At 41.0% G+C, this 24,924-nt stretch overlaps 1 protein-coding gene and 1 long non-coding RNA gene across 9 annotated transcripts in view; one reads left to right on the forward strand and one right to left on the reverse strand.

The window, feature by feature from the left end:
• St18 (suppression of tumorigenicity 18, zinc finger) overlaps positions 1–24,924 on the reverse strand; it is a 300,859-nt gene that overhangs the window by 24,501 nt on the left and 251,434 nt on the right. For 6 of the 7 annotated variants that reach the window (XM_005396053.2, XM_013520260.1, XM_013520259.1 and 3 more), the window contains 7 exons: positions 23,528–23,618; positions 22,102–22,206; positions 19,890–20,083; positions 17,435–17,646; positions 16,385–16,447; positions 8,793–9,038; positions 1,756–1,871 (listed from right to left, as the gene is read on the reverse strand). In XM_005396053.2, coding sequence (XP_005396110.1) covers positions 1,756–1,871; positions 8,793–9,038; positions 16,385–16,447; positions 17,435–17,646; positions 19,890–20,083; positions 22,102–22,206; positions 23,528–23,618 — 1,027 coding nt within the window. The remainder of the gene's footprint in view (positions 1–1,755; positions 1,872–8,792; positions 9,039–16,384; positions 16,448–17,434; positions 17,647–19,889; positions 20,084–22,101; positions 22,207–23,527; positions 23,619–24,924) is intronic. The other variant, XM_013520263.1, reaches the window with a different exon arrangement.
• Positions 1–24,924, forward strand: part of LOC102027610 — a 33,336-nt gene that overhangs the window by 3,083 nt on the left and 5,329 nt on the right. The window lies entirely within an intron of this gene.

The raw sequence follows: 24,924 nt of genomic DNA on the forward strand, positions 1-24,924 counted from the left end.
CCTTTGAGGTGCGTTCTCTAGCCCAGGCTCTGTGCAGGTGGGTGAGGAAACAAGCAGCAGACAGCGCATAATAAGCAGCAGTGCCGTGGATGAGGTGGGGAATGGAACGTGAGGGCAGAAGAGCATCTGGAGCCTCCGCAGCGAGGGAGACAGACTACAGAGAGCAGGGGTGCGGGCAGCTGGGTGCTGCACGGGCATTAGAGGGTGCTAAATGCTGCTGAGGAAGGGGTCTGGAAAGAGGGAGGAGTGTCAGGGCTGGGACGAGGAACTCAGTAGCCAGAAGGTCTCACAGGTAAGGGACATTTGAGAGGAGAGCAGAGGGGAGGAGGTGAGCCCCTGAGGGGCAACTCCTGGCAGAGAGGCAGTATCTCCCAGGCTCTGGGAAGGTGTGCTTTTGGTGAGCTGGAGGTGTGTCAGGGGCAGAGGAGAGGGGAGCAGGGGCAGGGCCTGAGGGAGAGGGAGAGTTCACGCCGCCTGCCATGGGCAGGTGGGTGGGCATCGGAGGTCACAGTGAAGATGTAGATCGCAGAGAGTGTGGGTGGAAGAGAGGTGAGGTCCCAAGACTGAGGTCTGAGACGTCTCAGACTTTGGACTGTGCCTGAGTGTGGGAAGGGACCGCAGCGAGTGAGAGGAAGATCCCCCAGATGAAGAATCCTAGAAGCCAGAGGTGAAGATAGATAACAGGCCATAGAGGAAGGCGAGGGCAGCTTGGAGGAATCCCACTGTCCCATTACCAGGGAGCAGGACAATCCAGGACCAATGGCCAGCATAGGGGAGGGGTCCCGGGAGGGTTTAACTAGAGAGGTTGTTTGGGTGGACGGGTGACAGTGAAATTCTGTTGGACAAGGACTCAGAAGGGAAGCTGAGTCACACACTGTTGACAACTTTCTTCAGAGTTTGTCTAGAAGTGGAAGCAGAAATGGAATCCAGGTGGAGAGTCTCTTGGGGCATGAGAGTTTTTAAATCTATCATTAGTGGAAATTTTTAAATACAGGGATACAGAGCAGAGGTATAAGCACTGGTGCCTAAGTGGAAAAGTGATTGTTTGCTGGAGACTCTCAGTAATTGTCAGCTATACATGTATCTGTGTTTGGGTATGCTTGGTTAATATTTAAACATTTACAAATGGAAAATAGTTCTGTGCATTTCATTCATTCATTCACTCTCTTCCCTTGGGTGGCCCAGTCTGTGTTTATTTTATTTTTAGTTTTAATTGAAACACAATAATTGTGTCTATTTTAAGGGATGTAAGATGATGCTTTGATGTATGCACCATGTAATGATTGAATGAAAGTAATGGGTTTTTAATTCTTCCGGGTCAAAGTCTCCCTCTGAAGATGTAATGAAAGTGATTTACTCCCTAAGTCAAGTGACAAGTTGCATAGAGTGTTACTGACAACATCCCAGTCCCCTTGAAGCCAAGCCTTAGGTCCTCTAGCATGAATGGATCTCAAGCTCAGAACTTTGCCCAAAACATATACCTTTCTAATTGTTCCATCTTATTTCCTTTTTAATCAACAGATGGTCTCAGCTCTCTTAGCATAAGACCATATCCTATACCCTTTTTTTATACCCACTCAGTTCAGTGCATGATTCAGGTACGTGTTGAACATTTAACTGCTGGCTGGTTGAAATTCCTTTAAAACCATCCTAAAGCCAACTGTAAACCAAAGTACTATTATGCAAAACTATAAACTTCAGGTCTCAATTCCATAATACCTCAGGACACAGCATAATACTTTGGGTACCACTTACGTGATTAGCTCTTTTTTGAGATCTCTTGCATGGAGCTTGGGTTTGGGGCTTGGTATAGAGGCTTCTCCAGGAAACTTTTTCTCTTCCAAGTTTTCTAGAGAGTTTACTATGTCTTTCTGGAAAAAAAATGAGAGTAAGAGGAAAAGAGAGAGACAGAGAGAGACAGAGAGACAGAGACAGAGAGACAGAGAGAGACAGAGAGAGAGAGAGAGAGAGACAGAGACACAGAGAGAGACAGAGACAGAGAGAGAGAGAGAGAGAGAGAGAGAGAACAAGAGAGTATGATTAGGGAACCCTGGAAAGATAACTGAATTTGAAGTCATAAAAATCAGATCTGCGTTTACTTGAAGGTTTAGCTGAAATATTGCAAAAGAAATAAATAAGATCATGAGCAAAAGAGTGTGTGTCCTAGTTGTTATGGACCTGTATCCTCAGAGAAAAATGAGAAATTGTAATTGATAGAAACACCTTTGAAAAGTTCATATCTTAGCAAATATAACTATAGAGGAATTCCTTGAACTATGTAATTAAGTTAATATATTAGTACATTTTAAATTGTCCTATATAATGAACACTTCCCAGAGAACACAGGAATAGTTCTTTACATATCCAGCAGTCAATAGCAGTAAAATGCAAAAAAGAAAAAAGAAAAAGCCATACAGTTTTTTAAATAAAAGAAGAAGTTCAGCTTAAGAAAATGCCTACTTCAATAAACAAGCAATCATGATCTAAATTATTTATTTAAATATGTAAAAGTTGAGGCTACAGTATGTAGGCATTTAATTTCATTTTTCTGGATAATTGTTGTTTTTACATCACTTCCTGCTTTTCTTTTTTGCTAAGTTGGTATCTTGTAATGTTTCCATTTGCTGGGTAGAGTTCCTTGTTGGACAGCACCCATGTTCACGGCCTTTTAAGCTTAAATGCTGATTTTTGACCCTATAAGGAAGACTCATTAATCTTTCCAAATCATTTATTTGCCAAGTGTTCTCCCACATAAAACTCATGATGATTTTCCTGAATTGGATAATTAGTTTGTTTTCATTATTAAGGCTATATCTAGTAAATAGAATACTTTGTAGATGTAATGTTAAAATCAGATTAACTAATACGGAAAATTACATTTTAAAACTTGACAATACTGATCTATTTAAGGTCAGTTCATGATTTTGAACTGTTTAAAGTAAATTTTCCTTAAATCACATGGATATAAAATGCTGATTCTATATACAAAAATAACAGGAAAAAAAAATCGCTGGATTTTCCCAACCAAAGGAAAATTCCAAACATTGATCTCATCATCAAGACAAGTATAATTTCTTTCACTCATTACTTAGGTAAAACGTCAATTATTTTATACACAAGTATGTTGAAGTAAATATATTGATAAACCATTGAAAGTGAGATTATTTTCAGATCAGACTAACATAACCTGGTTTAGTGCAGTTTCTTTTGTTTATATTGCTACACATTCCATTTGAAAGCAGAAAGAAGCACTCACAGAAGCTAAGCAGAGAGGATTGAAAGTTTAAGCCCTGCCCGAGCAATTTGGTTGCTTAGTGAGACCCTGTCTGTGTCTCAAAAAAAGAAAGTAAAACAGGTAGCACATGTAGCTCATTCCACAGGCCCTGAGTTCAATCCCCACTGGAAAAAAAAGTCAAGAGAAAACTGTGCTTTATACTAGGTACCTACCAGCATGCAAATTGAGGTGTTACTATAATGTCATCTCCATGGAATCTACAGCAAGATGGGTGATTCAAGCTTATCATTTTAAAGTTTTATAGGGTAAAAGGCTAAAGTAAAATATTTCCTAATTTTAAAGCCTTTAAGCCCGATTGTTCCGCTATCCACTCTATTTGGGACAATCTGGATTTGGCTTGGGGAGTAATTTCCATTCTAATTCCAAACTGTCTTGGGTTTTTCAAAGTAGATGCAAAAGCTAAATCCAATATATTTAACACCCTTTGTTTTTCTGTTTAGATGCTGACTTTTTCACAAAATGGCATGAAATAGAAAGAGTAATTTCATCATTTTCTTTCTTATAAAGAACATAGTCTCTAAAAAGGCATATATATATGGAGTGCCACATAAAAGGCAGCAGCTATTGCTTACGGGTTGAATCTATGCATTATGGCAGGCAGAAGAATGTGAGAACTTTGAAACAAATGATGAATTTTAAAACTTTAAATTTTTATTGTGTTAAAATGCATATAAAATTATGCTAGCAAGATATGTTACTTAATTCTGTATAATAATATGTGGCAATATTCCAAGAGGATAATTTTGTTGCCCATGACTTTTTAAATATTTCATAATTTAAAAAAACTATAAACTCTTATGCATGCAATTGCCCTTTCCCCATTTCTTTGCTTAACATTCTACTCCTGGAAGCTTACAGAACATACACATATTAAAACTGAGATGGCCATCGCTAAAAGAGTTCTTAGATTAATTCTGTACAGAAGCATTTGATATTGGATGAATTCCTAAACAACACCCAGTGTAGAATGAATCAATTGCATTCACAGGAATCTTTGTTCTAATATTAAAGTCTCATTTTGAAAATAATAATTTTATCCCATGCATAATATGTAAAAGGGAACATAGCATACATGTGTGTTTGGGAGCGTACACACCCCATGGAATTCTTTAATGTACAGATGGAAGTTTATACTGATTTCCGTAAAGACAGAACATAATGGTAACATGAATAACAGATAATAGCATCTGGCACTTTTAACATTTTAAGCCCTGAAATCTTTGGAGGACTGACAGTTGAATGAAACTGACAGCCCTAGTTATTTCTCGGTACTTTCCCTTCAAGTTATTTTGAGTTTTTTCCAGATTCATGATTTTTTTTTTTAGGGGGCATCTGGACAGGCTATTTCACCGAGAGAGACAGACAATATTTTCTGAAAATTACCACCAAAATTAAGCAACTGTTGTGCATATGAACTAGATAACAATGAATTAGAAATAATCACTCAATTTCTGGTTGTGTGGGTGTCTGGTGTGGTGGGGCTCCGGGAAGGAGATGGCAGAGAAGAAGAGGGTAAGGGCAGGAACACAGCACCCCCGGTCTCAGATGGGTGTGAGGCCTTGCTGGGGTCACACAGCTTCCTGAAAATTGAGAAGAATGAGCCGGTGCCATGCCTGATTTCTGTGGTCATGTCACGGAGACCTGCCCGAGTCTGAGGGCTTTGCTCCTCTATCCTCAGCAGCTTCCACCACACCTTGCCACGCACCACCTCTTCATTCTTTTTCTTCTTCCCATTTTTTCTGAATATTCCCTAAACTGTCTCTGCCTCGTGGTGGTTTTTTCTTTTCATTCTTCATGTTCCCAAACTTCCTTTTTCTTTATTTTCAGGATTTACTGGCCTATTAATCTCTCTACAGTTAAGGATCAAAAATGCTACCTCCTTAAGTGTCAATTTTCTTCTCTAAAAGATGTGACAGTAATTCTGCTTTGCAGAATTGTTGAGAGAATGAGACACTATACAAAGATTCCTGCCTTTATTCCTACTGTACCCTTATACCTTCTCAATGACAACACTGAATGAAATCTTCCTTTCCCAAATAATATCTTACAAGTCTCATATTTGTTATTGTCAAGACTTAGAACAGGATGTGGAAAATACTCTCTGTTTGTAGAAAATACTGCTAGCAAATTACCTAGGTACAGATGAGGGAACAAAGCACAGAAGCTGAGCAAGGTAGGTAGAATGACTCAGAAGTCCTTTTGTATCTATACCTGTCAACTTCAGCTTCCCCAAGCAGTGACTGACCCTGTGCCCTTAGCTCTGACAATAAGCATCTAGCTTGGAACAACATTGCCACCTCAAACTAGGACAAGCACATGTGCATCTCCAGTTCTTCCTTGTCACTGGCAGTGGCGCGGGATTCCCACACAGCTTCTGCATTCCACACTTCAAAATACTCAAATGGAAACTGCAGCCATGAAAAGCCATCCTATCATAACTGATGCAATGTAAGCCATTTTGAAAAAAATCTAGTCTAAAGAAAACCTCTCCTCATTTTTTTATGAATTTGCAAGAAAATGAAACACTGTCAAAAATCCATATGCATTAGGTAAAAACACACTCAAGTTGAAACTGTAGCAAAATTTACATGTATATACAAGGATGCCTGGGATAGGTGCATTGCTGATGTCCGTGATTTATTGAAAAGAACAGTTAATGCTTAAAATGTTCTTTTTTCTTGACCAATTTTGCATGCCTGTATTGGGTAACCAGAATGACTGATCTGAAGACAACAAATTGCAGTATAAGAACCATTGTTGAATCCCTATCATCTTGTATGGTGAACTTCTGCATTATTTCCAATTTTTTTTTATTACTTGTTACTGTCTTTGATTGTTTGAGCAACCTGGTGGACTGAGCAACTTAGTTGAAGATAACAATATGTAATGCAGCAACCATTGTTAATTCCTATCATTTGGCTTGAGGTCATGTATCATTTCTGTTGTTTTTGTTTTTGTCTTCATTGTTGTTGCTTTGTTAGATTTTTTTCTCTTTAAAATAAAAAAAAAAGAAACTATAAAGCTGCCAAGATGAATACAGAGGTAAGGAATGAGATTGGAAAGTAAAGATAAAGTAGTTGTTATGAAATTCATTTTCTGTCCCCTGGGGTGGTAAGGATAGCCAAAGAGGGGCTCTCAGAATATAAAGGCACAACGCTGGCATTGTGGATGAGGATACAAAAGTAAAATGAATGCCAAACAATGTACGATGCTCTACCTAACGTGGAAGACCCACCTGATGTAAGTTTGCTTTATCATTACTCAAGGTTGCCTCTGTCTGTCTTACACTGAGGACAAATACCGTAGGAAGATCTCTGGGGAATGAGCTGATAATGTCCGTTTCCAACACAGATGAAGACAGACAGCCGATGCCACTCTGCACATGACACCAGGATGCTCTCAGGAGCCAGCATACATTAGGATTTTGACTCTGTGTGATTCATGCAAGGGCAGAGATGCAGTTGCAGCTGCTCTGTAAGCACTGTCCTCTGTACAACACACTGACTTGTCCACCCACGCCTACAGATCTCATGCCCAGGGGTCGGTTTCCTTTAGGGGAATGGGAGTCAGTTGCTGGGATTTAACTGGCAACCAACTGGCTAGAGACTCAAAAGTCTTGTGAACTGGAGGACCATTATCTTCACTAAGGCCAACCTGTCCTAACTTGCTCCTTCCTTCCGTTTCTGAGAAGTTGTGCAGAATGACCAAGTAATGTGGATACTGACAAATCCTGAGACAGAGGGAAGTCAGGTATGACTTTGGTTCTTTCCCACAAGCTTGAGACGGCAGCGGGTCACTGTGGTGCTGATGAGAGATCACCCTGCCGGCTCATCGTCAGCACTTAGGTGAATGAGACTCTCGTACTTTGCACGTCAGTGTTGCATGTATCATCATCAAACATGTACTGTATCATTTTAATAGGAGACAATTTTAAAACACAGTCTGAGCCTCTTTAATCTGAAAATCCAAGTTCCAAAATGCCAACAGCACACTTGAAAATTTTTGGATTCTGCATCACAGAATTTGGGGTTAGGGGTGCTTCACTAGCAGAGTTTATATAAATAGTTCAAAATCTGAAAAACTCCCAAGACTAAACCAAGTCTAGTCTCAAAACTTTCAGAAAAAGAGAGCTATTAATTAATGAACTACTGAACACCACTCGGAGATATTTTAGATGTATTTTAAAAACCTGAAAAGACTAAAACCAGCAGGACAGAGTCTAATCAAACACTGCTGTTTTGTGATTCTTTCCAGCTTTCCACAGGATGGCATGGATGGGGGTCACAAGAGGTGCTTCAGATCCTGGGGTGCTGGTTTACTCTGGTGCCTGTCTCTGACACCCCACCCCCTCTTTTCTGGCCCCCCTTTGTGCCACTCTGTTTATTTGTGTATTTGGCACACGTGTGGGTGAGATGCACGTACATGGCAAGGCATGTCCTATTTGATACTGAATCTCCAGGACCTAGCTCATGCCTGGACTTGGAAATGCCAGTGAATGTGAGTGGTAGGAAGGAGCAAAAGGAGGAAGGAGTGGAGGAAGCATGTGACAACAACCCGATCACGTGATCATGACTGTGTATGTCAACTCACATGCTAAGTGATAAAAGCCAAACTCAAACTAGATCCCCACCAAGTCTGTGAAATTCAAAAAGCTGAAAGAGATGGTGCATTCTACAAAGAATGGATAATTCGGTCCTTTAAGCATATCGACGGGCAAGTCCATCAGTGACTTTTCTGACAGACAGTAAAATAGGGTCATTCACTCTAGCCCCGAGGGTCACATCCCCAATCAGGTAAACACTAAGCAAGGGGGCTCAGGCTGCCACGTCTTCTCAGTGACACTAAATGGCCGTGGCCAATCAGACCAAGGCAGGGGGGTCCGACTGCAGAGAAGGAGACTAGCTGGGCGCCGACTCTATCACAAGTTCTGGTTTCCGGGGTGAAATCATCTTTGAGATGATCAAACACACAAGTATGTTCCCTGACTTCTGGGTTGATACAACTAAGACATCTAATGTTCAAGGTCCGGTGTCTCAAAAATGACCCTTTCCGGAGCTATGCCAATGCAGCTCCTTCACAACAGAAAGTGACTTTGACATAATTTCAACATTCTGACTTGTTCTCAGTTACATTTCACCTTTGCCCTGCTGGTTCAGAAAGGACTAGTGGGCTGGCATTTCCATGTTGAGCAACGCACTTCTCCCTACAGACTGCAAAAGAAGAGAGACTCTTTCCTGTAGTGCAGACAAGTGATACCACCATGAGAATAAAATTTACTACAGTGGCATTTTAGGCAAATGGCAGGAAAAGTTGAGTTCATTTGCAAATTTCATCTGAAAGCTAAAATGATAGCTTTATCAAAAAGCCTAAACCAAGGACTAGGGCTGTGTATTATGAAAATGGGAATGCAGAATATGATTTAGGAGGGAAGAAAAGCTAGTAATACTCTGCAGTCATACTCATCTTCAGCTTATCGATTGACACATTGGAACAATACCTCTTTGTCCTCCTCTGGCTTGGCGTGAGTCTTGCTATAGTTGATCGGAGTCTCCCAGCCTTCCTGGTCACAGAGAGCCTGATAGAACGCGGCGTTGACCAGAATACTGCTGGTTTTGAAGGGGGAGGAGGAAGGCGTGGGAATGGTAGTGCTAGAGCAAGTGAGGGGCGCAGCCTTGTCCTGCATTCGATTTTTTTTCATGCTTAAGTCCAACGTGCCATTTTCATCCACTGCTATCTCGGCCCCCTGGTATACAACAGGAAACAGAAAAACATTTAAGCAGTTTGCAGTTATAGCCTAGCCATGTGGGGCTTTCAAGGGATAATTTTAAATGTAAGCTTTGATGGAAGTATATCTGCTTTTAAATCTAGCTTTGTGATTTGCTTTTTGTAACGTTCAATTCTTAGGCAGACTTTTAAGAACAGCCCCATTAGTGAGCTTCGTGTTTCTGGGTTTAAATAAAGTAAGCTTAATACAGATAAGGTGTTCAAAACACTGAGTGTACTGGCTGAGATTGTTTTATATATGTGTATGTTTTAAAAGTGCAGCTTTAAATCTTCTTTTCTACATTATAGAATTATTCCTCCAAATTCAGCACTTAAAGCATTAACATTTGTGTTTATCAAAAGGCACATATAACTCCCCCCTCACCCCAAATCACAATATTAATCTAACATGAGAAATATGCAAACATAACCAGCTGGAAGAGAATTTTTATTGGAATATTAGATTAATACCGAAGCAACATTTCACCCTAGGTTGTTGGAACTGGAAAAGCTTTGTTAGATTGTAGAGGGCGGAGAGGGAGAGACAAACGGAGTAGTCTATAGTTCACTGACAGTGTAAGTGTTCGGGCTTAAATTCTATCATGAAACTTCAGAATCAAGGTATTTATTTTCCAGAGACTTTCAATGGGACTTCAAACTAAAGCTATCTCCCAGTTTTCCTCCTGGCAGTTGCTTTTGCTAAGCTTATTATTTTTATTTTTTTAAGGAACTGTCGTCATTTCATATTTGGTTCTCATGCCAATAAGCTGTGCATAAGTTCTGGATCTTCTTCAAGATCCGCACCATGGGACGGCCGGGAGAGAGTCATGAACTGCGATTAGTACCGTGCAGTAAGTCCCAAACACTGGGAGAACACGCCAGCCATTGTTCCAAATAGGTCAAATAACACCTTTCCGGTATTTTTACCACCATCCGTCCGTCCACAGTTAGCTTCTTGACAATTGCTTTATTCTTTTTTCCTTCTTGCTGGCAAAGCAGATGTCTCCTTTGAGTATGTTAGCAAGATGCCTAAGCTCTGTGGTCACCGTCACTTCCCAGAGGGTTTACTTTTACCCCTCCCCCTCCCCTACAGCAGCCACTGGGCTGCTCACGTCGCCCTTGTGTGCCTGACCGAAAAAAATAAAGCCCCTCTTCCGTCTGCTTGTTCTACCTGCAAAGTTCATGTTTTCCAGCTCTCAGTCTACCAGCCAGATACACCGCATTATATTCACTGGGAAGTAAATACACTTCTAATATGTTGTACTAAGATGCTTTGGCTGTATCTTTCTGTCCCCTTTTCGTAAATAGTTTAATCTCCTGCGATAGTTTTAAGCCCCGAATTTGACAGTACAGCTTATCCGGGATAATAACGTAGTAACCACAACATCTTATGCCATCTGTATAATATCAAATACGTTTTTATACCAGCATTAATAAACCTTAGTTACAAAAATCCAAGATATTAACCATATCAGTGCCACATGGTATCTCCCTCCGTGATCTCACAATATATTCTGCCAGGAGCACATCAAAACAATTCTTGGCTTTATAGCTGATCTGTAACTGTCGCCATGAAACAGAGCTATAGTAATCAAGTTTAATGGCCAACGTAAAGTAAAATGCTAAATATTGTAGTTGCTGACATTTTTCATAAAAAATTTTTTTAAAAACTTGGGTTAAGATTGCACAACCAACGTTCACATAAAATTCCAGACCTCTGTGACAGATGGCTTAGGAAAAAGAAGCCATGTGACTGGGCTGCAGAGTTTTATAGTGCAAAACCCATAAATAGTGCAGATTCGATCTCTGAAAAATACCAACTATTCCAAGACAACACATATATTCTAGTTTTTACAGGAAAAGAATTCTAAATTGTAAATTTAAAAAAATGAGACTCTAGGAATTGTTATGATTGTGCAGCTTGAGTAATCAGAGCTTGATTGAAAAAAAAAAAAAAAATCACTCCTAACGTTTAAAAGAGGCGCTTTTCTACACCCTGTGCCCAGCCAGTTGCTCTGAGCACCTGATTTCACTGGGAGGAAGCGGGCTGCGCACTGGGGAATGGGGTACAGATGGACTTTAAGTAAGCCACAGATGCCTTCGGCAATTATACACAGTAACCGAGGAGGGTCTCTTTCTGCCCATAGATGGGGATCGCACATTTATAGCACGGGTTTTTTTCAGAGCTATAGCAGTAGGCATCACGTCTCTGTGCTTGCAGCTCCACAGACAGCACAACAGAGGTGGGAGAGGTGGGTGGAGGGGAGGGGCGGGAGCTGCGGCCCACATACATGGTCCCCATCCTCCAACTCCTCTAATATTCTGACCTCTCCAAGTGTGGTTTGGGATCCTTACTTTAAATAATCACGTTTAAATTTGAAGGTTTTCTGAGACTAGGTACATAAATCTAGCACCATTCGTGCTCTTTCCGACTTAGGAGGGAGGTCAGCTGCCACTTATTTCAGGCACTTTCGAGTTACAGATGCTCTCTTCCACTCACACACTCATTAAATTATTGAGAAAGCGCTTCGTATGTCCATGACACTATATTTTGGAGAAGAGAGGAACTGAAAAGTCGGTTGTTCCTGCCATCAAGGAGCTTATTTTCTGCATGCAGATTTTTAGTGAAAAGCAATTTAATAAATGTGTTATAAATTATTATTAAATTCCAAGTTGAAAGAGCTCTTGCCTGTGATTTTATCTGTATTGTAAAATAAGCAGTTACCTAAATGTCCAACAATGGAGAAATGAAATTATGAATTAATAAAATGGTGGAACATTATTAAACAGCACACGAGGTGGACAGTAAAGTGATAATTCTGAATACTGCCTATGAAGCAATATGGAGAAATCCTTATAGGACTGAAAATAGGAAATAATAGCCTGGCATTTCCGCTACCCTTACAAGAAAGAAAAGATATAGTGTATAAATTATTGTATCTAGAGAATAAGCTCATGGGTGCTTTTCTCCATTACTTTCCAGACAGATGATAATATTATTTTGTTTGAACAATTAGAAATCATAAATTCAAAGATGGTGATGGTATGAAAACAAGATCATTGGGGCCGAGGAGACAGCTCAGTGGCACAGCGCCTGCCTGGCAAGCACGAGGTCCTAAGTTTGATCCCAGTTCAAAAAAAAAAAAAAAGATTATTTTACCTTAAGCATTCTGATTATGAAAGGTACTAATTTTCACAACATTGATGAAATACAACAGCACTGTCTTGCTTCCTTGGCAAGCCTTCCCTCAGCCGGGATAGGGCACATATCTCCTTCTGAGTTGGCTAGGACATAGCACAAGCCCTGCTCCTTCCACCTGGGTTCCTGTACGGTTCCTGAATCTTCCCTGCAGCTCACTTCCGGGTTTTGTTTGGGGAGGGGGAGCCTTTTCTGTACTGACAGCTATCCAGAATGCGTTTTCAAAGTAGGTAAGATACTAATAAATCAATGAAATGAACATATTTGCCTCTCGATGGTAATTGAGCATTAAGACTATTAAGATAATAAAAGTGAAAAATATTACTGCACAAAATGGAATGATGGAATGAAAAGAATTGACTAACATAAGATGTCAAATTTAAATGAAATTTATAAACACCTCCTGAAATCTTTGGATGTGAGGTCATGGTCTGGGCTGATGGTCTATAGGCAGTAAGGTCATAAGGAAAGAAGAGTGATATGAATCCAGATTTCAGCTATAGCAGCACCACTCAGAGAAAATCACTCATCATCTCTCTACTACCCTTTCTTCCTCTGCAGAATGGGAGAACATTGTATACTTTACAGAGTTTCTAGAAGGATTAAAAATGATTTACACAGACAAAGTGCTTATGTATAGTACCTGGCACATAGTAGGTGCTCAGCAAATGTTAGGTAATACTAATAACAATCTGACTGAATATTTGAACACCAAAAGAGGCATGCCCAGGACCACTGCACACAAGGTTAAAGAGCCAGTTATGAAGTATCTAGCATCTCCACGCTATGCAGTCGGTAACCCCGGACTCACATCTCACTAAAATATATGGTACAATCTGTCCTAATGTCAAGGTCATGGAAAAAACTGCTTGGGGCTTCTGACCATCCCCATGGCCACCGGGCCGTTGCTGATAACAGGCGGCACGAATGGTGCGGTGACGTCGCGTTGTTTCCAGGCCTTGTTCAAGCACAAAACAGACTTTGAACTTTAAACATTTCAAGCAAGTGTCAATTTTTTGTTTTCTTTTAAGGCACACTGTGCATATGTCATTTTGTCTAAACAGGTGGGGAAAACACCAAAACAAACAACAGAACGCTTGGCAAGCAGCAGCGGTGAGGATAAAGATAGACTGTGAAGCGAGTGCCTACCTCTGTCATCGGGTGGGAGGGAGGAAGGAAAATGGGGGCATGTCTGACTCAGGCCGGCCCGGGCTGCCCAGGGGTGCTGGGGCAACACCCTCAGGGAACCTAGGAAGTCACTCTCTGCTCGTGGCTGTGCTCCTGTCCCAAGTCACAGTGGCCTGATGGAGAGGGAGGCTTTCACATCTGTGGCACATTTATGTTCCATAACCCACACTAATTCTCATGTAAAATGGTAGATAGCACGTACGTCTTAGAACCGACAGAGGAACTGGGTTCCAAGAAGAGCTTATACTGCAGTTGACATCACCTCTGATCCTTATAACATCTATTAATCGTGTTTTCCTGACTGGGTTTCTTAAAGAGATACTTAAAACCAAGCAAGCCAGTGTGTCATGCCCAGGCCAGGTGGTATTTAAAAAAATAATTTGTCTTCAAGTCTTGTACTTTTGGGGTGTGAAGGGCTCTGGTCTGGGTGCTGACGTCCCTCACACTGGGCACATGGGGGACCAGAGCCTGGTGGGTCCTGACTGTGTGAATGGGTGACAGCGTGCAACCCTGTGTGAGCCTTTGGTGCTGGGGAGGACGAGAGGGCCAAAGCGTCCCAGTGCACAGGGCTAAGAAATTTAAGAGAAGAAAACACAGACGACCCATGTTGCCCTTCACTAATTTTAGATTGTGTGGGAACTCCAAAATTTTCTTGTTCCTCTGAAAACAACCTCTGCTCCCATGGTCATTAGAGCCATGATCTTGCAAAGAGGACTAATTTAACTCTCCCATGACACTCGGAGCCAATTGTGTGCCGCAGATAGCATGACGAGAGTCTGTTTCCAACCCCCACAGGTACCATGAAGTCAATTCTGGGTGTAGCAGGCTTTGACTGGATGTTGCAAATGATGTGACAGTAGGATAATAATAATAATTATTATTTTATTTTGAGATGGTTTTGCTAAGTTGCCCAGGCTTGGCCTTGAACTCAATTTTCCTGCCTCAGCTTCTGAGTAGGTAGTACTACAGGCATTGTTCCCACACATGGCTCAGTATGATCTTTAATTCATTCTTATCTTGGATGCTCTAAGCAAAAGACTGGATGAGACCAAAGGGTAAGTGAGAAATGTGTCATCACCCAAGTTCTGACGTAACTCACTTTGAGGTCTGTCCTGCCTTGCACGTAGCTCACCTCACTTCTCCCCACCCAGCCCTACACCTGAAATAAGCCAGGCACAGCTCCTAGAGGACCACTGCTTTCATCTTGTGTGTCCTTAAGGTCCTTGAAGGCACAGTCTGTGAGTGAATCTACCCTGTGACTAGGGCAGACCAGCACTTAGAGAGCTCCAGTTGGAACTACTGTGAATCCATCTGCCAGGTTGTCTTTCTAACACATGAGGAGTGCTCTGGCTGGGTGTGTGCTTGTAAGCCTAGCTACCAGCAAGGCTGAGGCAGAATGACCCCAAGTTTGGGGCCTGCCTGGGCAGTTTAAGTGAGACTGTGTCTCAAAGAGGACTGGAGATGTAGCTCAGTCTTCTATGGGTGCCAAATTAAAGACAGAGAAAGAGGGAGAGGGAGAAAAACGCAGAGAGGGAGAGGGAGAGAGATGCTCAGCTATAGAGGCAGAGTGCAAAGTAAAATCATGCATTCCTACACTCTTATTCCTGAAGAAGAAACTCAAGAGATCTGCAGACCTGGGTTTATCAGAGGTAAACAAGCTAATAATCCAGCATGGGGGAAACCTCTAATTCAGTAGAAAGAGACTCAGGCCAGCATCTACCTGTAGAGGAAAAGATGATGTACACTCACGCCTACATCAAGGACAAGATGCGAGGGGCAACATGGACAGCCCCAAAGGCCCACAAGAGGCACCGTTTGCTCAGAGGCTGATTTTCAGGGTGAATTACCTTGGCTTATCTCACCTTTGATTAAACAAATGTAGTTTCATTTGTTTGTTTCAGAGATTTGTGAGATTCTTCCATATCTAGAAAATAGGATGCAACCAGGATGGAATCCTACATCCTGTTACAGCTGTGTGTGGGGGTGCATTCATGTCTGAGAACACCGGGAAGGATTCCGTACAGAGACAGTATAGACACCATATTTATTCTAACGACCAAATTTTCTCCGTGTCATAGGAGGTAATTTTCATAGGAAAGTGGCTTTGAAAACTCCTGGCATAATCAGTTCCTTTTAAAAGGCTGCCCTGGGCTCTCTGTCCCCTCAAGCCTCGTCACTCCTGGACGGTCTGGTTTCTGTAGGAGGCTGGCACCTGCAAGGGGCTCCCCGCACCCTGGGCAAGCAGGGCTGCCACACACAGCCAGCTCGGTACCAGGAGCGGGGCATATACACTAGAAATCAATTACTTGTGCTTTTGAAATATGCTGATTAAAGTTACTTTTATGACCAAGTGTATCATTTTAAAATGATACGGAGAAAATTTTAGTCAGCTTCGTTGCATTGCTTGGCAATTTAATGGGACATGGAGAATGTTAAGGTGAGCAGAAGAGGACAGAAAAACGTCCACGTAAGACTGCAAGCATTTATCTTAGCACCGTTACTTGAGTAATTTAACGTTACTAACTATACCATCAGTACTCTTGTTCTCACCAGGCAGCCTAAACCGTCAAATAATAAAGAACTAGGCAGGAAGATATCTTACTATTTCTACAGCTAGATAGCTAGTAGAATACTCCCTTATGAGAGGACGAATTCACTCAGATTTAAAATATGAATTTAAGAATAGAGTGACATTTTACAATTCCCCAACTCATTCACCTACGTCCACAGTTTACAATTACGATTCCTTGGAATTCACATACTGTGGCATTTTCTTTACATTTTCAGAAGATATGTTTCTCTTTGTTTAAGAGCCTCATTTGTTTAAAACTGTTTTTGAGAGGTTTTTGGCCACCGACTCTTCCTAGGGTTCTTTTGGCTCAGCTTTGTCCAGAAGCTAATTCTGATTCTTCTGTCAAATGCTCGGTGGCACAGCGTACCTGCTCTCCTGAAGGCCTGGCAAGGTACAGGCGGGCAGCTGACCACCCAGGGGACAGGCTGTGCTAAAGAGGAAAAAAGAGCAGGGCTTTAATCACCTGGGTTTCAGAGTTCAAGTTTAGCTCAGGGAGTCTCCCAGGTAATGCAAAGGTAAAATCTCTTATCAAATACGTCTGGGCACTTTATCTCAGCTGGCTTCAGCCATAGAAGAAGGGCGATATTTAAGTGAAGCCCTTTGTGTAAATAGGAGTCACTGGCTCCTGCCTGAGGAAACGACCAAGCTCTACAGCCTCCTCTGGATGAGAAAAGAGCGCTAACATGACAAGCCCTTCACTGCTAAAGGCAAGGCATGGAGGTCTTTGTGTGTGTTCATCAATCACAGACACGGACTTCTCATAGTTGGAAAGGAGACGCTATTGGAATAATGTGATTAATTTTATGCAGTTCAGAAATGTAGTGTTTTTTATAACAGGCACAAAATTTGGTTTGGGATTTGAGCACTCTTAAATCCTCCAGCCTCTCTGAACCATTGGTTGATTTAATGCGTTTGGGTTTTTGAACACATCTTCCAAGAATACTCTGCAACCTAGACCATCTTGGGTTAAAGAACAGTCGGGCGTACAATAATAAAATTTCATCGGTCAGTTTTGCAAATGTTTTACCAGACCCATCTAATCAAATATTTCTTATCATCTCTGGTTTGCAGAAGGCAAAAAGTATCCGTGGTTGAGATTTATTTTAACAGCAATTTTCTTTTCTTGTATGCCAACCAAAAAATAGCTTGGAAACCTGTGAATTCTCCCAACTAGCCTCCGGGGCTCACTTTTCCTCCAACTTCGGTGTACTTCTTTCCAGAAGAGCCACTGACCAAAATGCACGGTTCCCCCTCTGAATCCTCAGGCGCATCCCCGCCTGCGCTCCTCTTCCTAAGGACTGGGGTGGCTTTAGGGTGGGGGCGTACAGTCATGGTGGATGTGGTTAGGAACATGAAAGGCAGTTTATTCTCACGGTTCAGTCGCTGGCCCACCCTCCGGGTTCTTGGACTGGCCTACCTTGGCATGCAGACTCTGTGGTTTGTTGGAGAGGATGTCTGTGGCTTCCCTGCAGCGGGTGGAAAGGTTCAGGATGGCAGCAGCTGCTGCTATGTGGGTGTCTTCACTACATTGACCGTAGCTATAAGAGCTGGCACCGCTCGGGCTCTGTGTGTGGGCGCCTGCACTAGGCAGTCGATTAGGAAATTTCACTGGATTTGAAAAATGCTTTGCTGTTGAAGAGAGATTTGATTAGCAATTGCATGTACGTGGTTTTAGTCATTAAATAGATTTGTTTTTTTAAAGATATAACTTCTTGCATCAAATATGTGAAGAATAAATTAAAGCAGAAGCCATTAACCACGGGTATGTTAAATGAAGGTTATTCAGATGGGTTTTAACCAAGGTTCACAGATCAAATGATGTGATTGCTGAGACACAATGCCTATTCTCTTAATATTTTTTGTATTTACAATTCTGAGGACAAAAACTCCACACCTAATGTTATGGCACAGGTGCACTGGCAACATTTGTGGCAAAAAATTACAGATAAAAAAAAACGCATGAGCAAAAGCTAGCAGAGACTACGGAGGGCATGAGGCATGCACAGGTACAAACTGTATATGTGTAGAGCTCAGAGTTCTGGTACAGAAAACAAAATGTATCCTTCTCCTGTTTGTTTCCTGAACAACTGTTTATACTTAGACATGAAATTATATTGTTATTTGCTATGCAGGCTTGTGCTATACTTAACTAGTAGAAGTGGTTTTTCATCCAAATAGATGAAACTAAATAGATGGTCGGGACTTTAATGAGCTGGCGTTTTCCATATTCGGGGAGAGTGAGATAAGCAGAGGACAGAGAAGAAATATTCTCAAGGTGAACAGAGAGGCAATTTAGTTATCAAGGCTGAGGTTTCGTTCTGTGTTTCTGTCGTGGGTTACCAAGGCATCGCCGAGAGATAGAATAACACGTATTTCTCTTTGCTGTGGGGTGTTTATAAGCGCCACTCAAGGTTATGGGAGAAACACCCAAGATTTAATGAGGGCTGATATAAAATTATTTAGCTACTTGTTTTGCATTATTACTTATTCTAAATATTTGATTACTTTTCTTGAAACAAAATGTAAAATATCAGCAAGTGTTATTCCTATAGTTATATGAACATACACCAAATGCTTTGCAGTTTATAAAATCAGTATCTATACTATGTAAGTATATAGAATGCCTTTATTAGCTAGCATTACCTGAGTTAAAGATATTTTTGTGGCTATATATTGTGCATATATAATATATATAACTGTACAAATAAATACAAAACATTATGCATATATAATTTTTTTCTGAGTCTAACAAGTTGTCAGTGGTTATTTATGCTGGATGCTACATATTTTTGGCAAAAATAAAATACCTTTTAAAAAATAACATACTACTCACTGATAGGAAAATTCCTTCAAGTCTATTTAGTAGAAACCTCCCCTCCAATAGTGCTAGCGGTTGGGCCATTAGTTTAGGAGTGCAAGGCAAGGCTTCTACCCCTGAGCTATCCCTATAACCCCAGCCCACTGCTGGGTTTCATGCAGTCTTCTAGTTCTCTAAAAGTGTGGATCAGCAGGACATAATGAAGCATATACATAAGAGTACTAAACTTAGTGATCTTGGTATTCCACAGGTTTGCAATATGGTTTTTTAAAAAAAGCCATGGTGCATGGAGGACACCAAGTGATAAATATTTAGCTTCTTTCTCCATGGAAGTTAAGTTACCCTAATTCAGGAATCATTTCCTGTGTTTTTTTCTACAACATTAATTTTCTTGCCTTTTCATTACAATACTAAAGAATTCTAAACAACTTAAAGAAATGTGTATATTAAAACACTGAGTTTTATAGATTATACCATCTTCATTAGGGTTTCTTTTACATGGATATGTTATAATTAAAGAGTATTGATCCACTTTAAATATTTCTATATTAATTCTTAAATTTGAAAGTAAACTTTTCAACTGCTACATATACTATTTTTCTAGGAAGTCTGGATTCCTGAATTGCGTTTCTTAGGCTTTTCACATTTCCCTCCCCCCAAATGCTTTCTGGCGATTTAAGTAATATTCTAAATAGTATTTCAACACTTTTATCTATTAGATTTCTATAACTTTAACATGAATAAAAGTAATTACAATAAGTATCACATTATAATAGTATATCACATTAATATCAATACATTAATCCCAATCCAGTATCTTTAGAATTCTTGTGTTTAGACTGAAATATGACCCTGTATTCACTATATTTGTAGACTAGCCCATTTATTATTCACCATGTTCAGTACAAGTTCAGTATAAGATAAGTAACACTGATTCACTTATTGTTTTCCCTTTTTACTTCAGTATTCAATATATACTGTCTCCTGTCCTCTGTAAGTAATGTTCATAAGATACATTTTGGGGTAATAAATAGAATTTGAATTTGAAGCTTACATTCAGGGAATGGTGGTGTTTTTCGACATTGCCCTGTTTGTACAAGGGGACGTTTACCAAAAACTTGGGCATCAAAACTGGCATAATCAAACGGTACTTTCCCAAACTTCTCTTGGTCTTTTGACACGGCGGCTCTGGGAGAGGTGATGGCTTGCGATCGGAAATTGAACTCAATTTGCTTCACCAAGCTTGTCCTGGAGAGATGGGAGAAAGAGTTCCAAAGAAAGGCATTGAAACTGTCGGTGAGTGCATCAGTGTCAGGATTCACAGTGGGTGGAAGAATCACTGCCCGCTGTGTGCATAGAGACACCAGCAGGAGCAGAGGCGCAGCCACAGCACAAGAAGCACAAGAGCTGGGTCTCCCTGATGATGACACTGCTGCCAGGTCTGTCCCGATTTGCCAATGCTAAAAGAAGGGCACAGGAGCCTCTGTGCTCCTCATGCAGATGTCACCATCAGGAGGTATTATTTAAGGCACTGACAAGGTATCTGCATTCGACTTATTAGAACTGTTGATCAAATTAGCAAGGAAGAGACACAAACATGCTTAACGCATAACAGGAGCAGTGCAGATGCCAGAAGACTTGCTCCTGAATGGAGTTCCTTCCTATAGTATCTATACTATGTGAGTGTATAGAATGCTTTTATTGGCTAGCTTTTCCTGAGTTAAAGATATTTATGTGGCCATATATTGTTCATATATAATATACATAACTGTATAAATAAATAGAAAACATTATATGTATATAATTTTTTTCTGAGTCTAACAAGTTGTCAGTGGTTATTTATGTTGGATGCCGCATATTTTTGGCAAAAATAAAATATCTTACTATAGACTGTTCTCCAGTTTATCCCACCTCCAGGGTGCATGTTTTTTGCAGATTTAAGTAATATTTTAATAGCATTTCAGTATTTCAGTGTCTTAAATTGCCATCATTCTAGTATGAATCAAATTACTATAATACGTGATGTATTTTTGATAGAATTATTCCACGCCATGGTAAATGTGAGTTAACTATTCCTGTAGAATGATTGCATATGTGTGCTGCCAGCTCTAGCCAACAATTTTCTTTTTTTTGCTATGGTCTAACCTTTCAGAGTTTAGTATATAAAAAGTAATTTTTCCCTCTACTTTCCAACAGACGGTTCCAACTCATCAGCATGTCAGTTTTAATAATTATTTTGGATAGGTGAAAAACTTTAGCTGCTACTGAAAATTATTTGAGAGATTGTATATTTTTTGGTTTATACCCTCAAAGCTGCATACTCATTCTGATGTAAAACAACCAAAATATTTTAAGATTTGTACAAAATAAAACAATGTTATTTCTATATTTGATAAATAATCTTGGGGGAAATTAGAGGATACAGTAATATTAACGATGAATTCCATTTTAAGATTTCTGTTATTTAGTAATTCATGATCTTCATTTGATGTATGTTTTTTGCTCATGTGATCTGAATGCAAATTTTGATTCTCAATTAAATCTATGGAAGCAAAGTATGAAGGGAAGCTGATCCAGAAAATCTGGAAAGGCCTAAAAGTAGTTTTTACATTTCAGTACTTTTAAACAACAGTCATCTAATCATCTTCTAAATTCTGAAATCACTTTTCCTACATGTCTGGCCTTTACAGAATAGAATACATTTATAGACTATACCATCATATTAAGCATATCATATATACTTTATTATTTAGATATAAAGTCTCCCATGAAGGACCTGGTAGCTACAAGACCAATGGGAAATATTTTAATAGCAGCTGCCTTGGAATGAATGTTTGTGTTAAAGAAAGTTATATTTATATGTGGAAGTAAAAGATAAATACATAACAGTGGTTTATGATGGCATTTTTCCACAGGTGAGGAAGACAAAGTCATTCATAGAGACTCATCTGACTTGAGGCTTGTGTTACATTAATGACTTAGAATTTTAATTAATATACATTATTGTATGCTTTAGTCCTCTTAGATTCACCCTTTCATGTTTCCTTTGTGAATAGAAGAGTTTCACGTTGACCTTCTGGGCAGCCCATAGCTCACGTAAAGGAAGTGTCATTCACAAACCAGCATTTCCCGTGGGCTGTCCACGCAGGTCCACTGGTGGCTGAGAGTGAAGATCAGGCCACAGGGAAGTGACACAGAGGATGAGGGGCCCAGCTGGGTAAGATCACGACATGAACAGACCAGCCAGAGCCTCTGGGAGTTCATACCTGTGGGCCTGGTCAGGACACGGCCCGGTTTGGGAAGAATCGAGCTGATTTTTATCTTGGGACATGGCCAGTTTTTCAGCTGCAGCAATTGGACAACCAGAAAGACTGTTTCAAAAAAGAAAAGCAGGAGGATGTGAGTTAAAATGAAAATGTGATTGGCTTTGGCACGTGCCTGGCAGTGCATCTGGCACACATTAAATGTTAAGACATATTAATAGTTCACTTAGCACCATTCTCACACTAAAAGACCCCAAAGGCTTGTACAAATGGCAGTGTCAGTGCATGTCCCCCATCTCCACCTCAGAGATGAAAGATAAACTCACTCAGATAAACTCTCTTTTAAAAAGTGAAAATATTATGTGAAGGAGAAGTAACTATAGGATTTTGGAACTTAATATATTAAGGACAATGTGCTCACTCCAAATGTAATTTGTCCAATTAAAGAACTTAACATGGTAACTCTATTAGTTATCTCAGGCTTTTTAACAACATTTTAAAGACTGAATTTCATATGTTAGTTTAAATAGGAGGTGTAGACCATTAAATTTTCTGGCAATATGCTTATAAATTAAATAGTGCCTTACATAATCTACATGAGATATAAAATGTGCACATGAGACAATCCACTTTTCACCAAAATATTTATATATATGTAATATATTTGGCTATAAATGCACCTATATGTGCTTTATTTTATTTTATTTTATTTTATTTGCCTTTTTGAGACAGGGTCTCGCTATGCAGTTCAGGCTGGCCTTGAGCTCACTTTGTAGCCTAGGCTAGCCTTGAACTCACAACGATACTCCTGCCTCAGCCTCCCAAGTTCTGGGATTACAGGTATGCCCCCCCACGCCTGGCTTGAGCTTGTTTTTAGTTGTAATCTCAGTGAAATCATGTCACCTCGACACAAAGTTTACACTTAGAACCACTGAATATTGAAGCTTTTGAAATACCATTTTTTTTTTGTACCGGGAATCAAACTTGGGACCTTGCCCTTGCCAGGCAGGTACTTGTACCACTGAGCTATATCCCCAGCCCCTGGAATACCATTTGAATGCCCACTGGTGTTAAAGATAACCCGTAAGAGACTCTTTTCATTGTCAAAACTGCAATGGTGAGACTATGGGAGAGAAAACACACTCTGTTCATCTGATTGGATGAACATAGAACCACAGTATCTTCAAATACAACATTTTTCTTCATTTTAAATGGCTGCTAATACAAACGTTTCTAGGAAGGCAAAGAACGAAGTAATTTTCCTTTTTTTTTTATTCTTCACGGGCTGAAACTATTTCTTATCCATTTCTAGTGGTAAGGTATTTGATAAGGATGCGCGATCCTCATTACACAGAGTTTGTTATTCGTTTGGTAGAGAGTCTCTCTCACTTCTTACAACATAAAATGATGAGCAAATCATCAGCATTACCTCCTGTGAGTGTTGCGGTTGCTGTTCACGTGCCCCCGTCCTGTGCATCCTGGGGTGGGACACTTGAGCACATTTTCATGCATGGCAAGAACTAAGCACAAAACACCACGTTGAAGGGAAGAATAATTGACCACAAATGCATAACATGCCAACAAATGTACTTCTCACTTTTGCATTGAGATGACTTTGCTACATCACCCGCCATACTCCCTCCCCAGACAGACTTGGATTGAAAAACGATAAGGCACACAAGAATTTCAGAAATTAAATCCAGAGAGCTCACTCACGTCTTGATTGCCCTGAACTCCATCTTACATGTAACCCTAGACTTAATAAGACTGTTCTGCTTATATTTCACCTAAATTATAAGTTTATCCCCTTTTGTTCATAGTTTTATGCTTTTCCTGGGGGAGTGGATGGAAGATATTATTTGTCAAACAGCCTTTCCATCTCTTCCCCATCTCTGTGTGTGTTCTCTTTTAGTTCCTAAGTGATGCTATCTTGTCTGCTTCCTTGTCCAGCGACCCTCTGTTGCGTATGGTTACTGCCAAGCATAGGGCTGTGTAACCATCAGAGAAGCAGTCCAAGGACCCATTCATTCCAGAGCACAGGAGCACAGCTAGATTTAGTGATCTGCCAAATCCTGATTCTGAGAAGGGAAGGGAGTTGAGGTGGCCCTACTTCTGCTAGTTTGTGTGACTCAAGAGATCTCAAATCTGTTCAGAAAGTCTGAAATGTATTGCTGCTCTCCGCAGCTGAGAAGGAAGCTTCCACTTGCAGAGTCCAATTGACAGCAGGGCTGTGGCGGGGAGGTGGGTCATGGTTGCCCTCGCTCAGGACCCTCAGCTGCAACAAGATGTCCTGAGACAATGCCATAGAGTGCATGCACCCACAGTCGGGGAGCCCAGGCGGACACCGTGACCTCCCAGGACTACGCTGAGGCCCAGACTGGTCCTGGGCTTTCGGAAGCCAGACCTGGGTGAGAGCCATGTCTTAGTTCTGTGTTCCGGTGCTTTGGTGTCTGTGGGGGGAGGTAGCGGCTGCCCTTTCTAGACTAAGCCAGTTCCTGTGGCACACAGCCTGCTCACATGTTTAAGACACCAACCGGCTACTCCGGAGCCCACAGCCTACTCCCTCCCTCATTAAACTCTCACACTCTGCTTCACTGCCCCTTCCCTAATCACCCAGAACCAGGGACCAGAGAGTGAGGGGCGGCGCGCAGGCCCCAGGGCCCGCTAAGCCAGACATACAGTTCTCAGACTCGCTGCGCCTCTCCCGTCCTTTCACACAGAAGCCACACTAACGGCTTGGGCTCACAGCTCCTCCGGCCCCTTCCTCCTGAGCGACCCCGGGGCTCCCAGATGCCCCCTTGTGACATGAGGAGACCCCAGCTCCTC

Source organism: Chinchilla lanigera, unplaced genomic scaffold, assembly GCF_000276665.1.
Source record: "Chinchilla lanigera isolate Chin_1 unplaced genomic scaffold, ChiLan1.0 scaffold00053, whole genome shotgun sequence".
NCBI classification, from domain to species: Eukaryota; Metazoa; Chordata; class Mammalia; order Rodentia; family Chinchillidae; genus Chinchilla; species Chinchilla lanigera.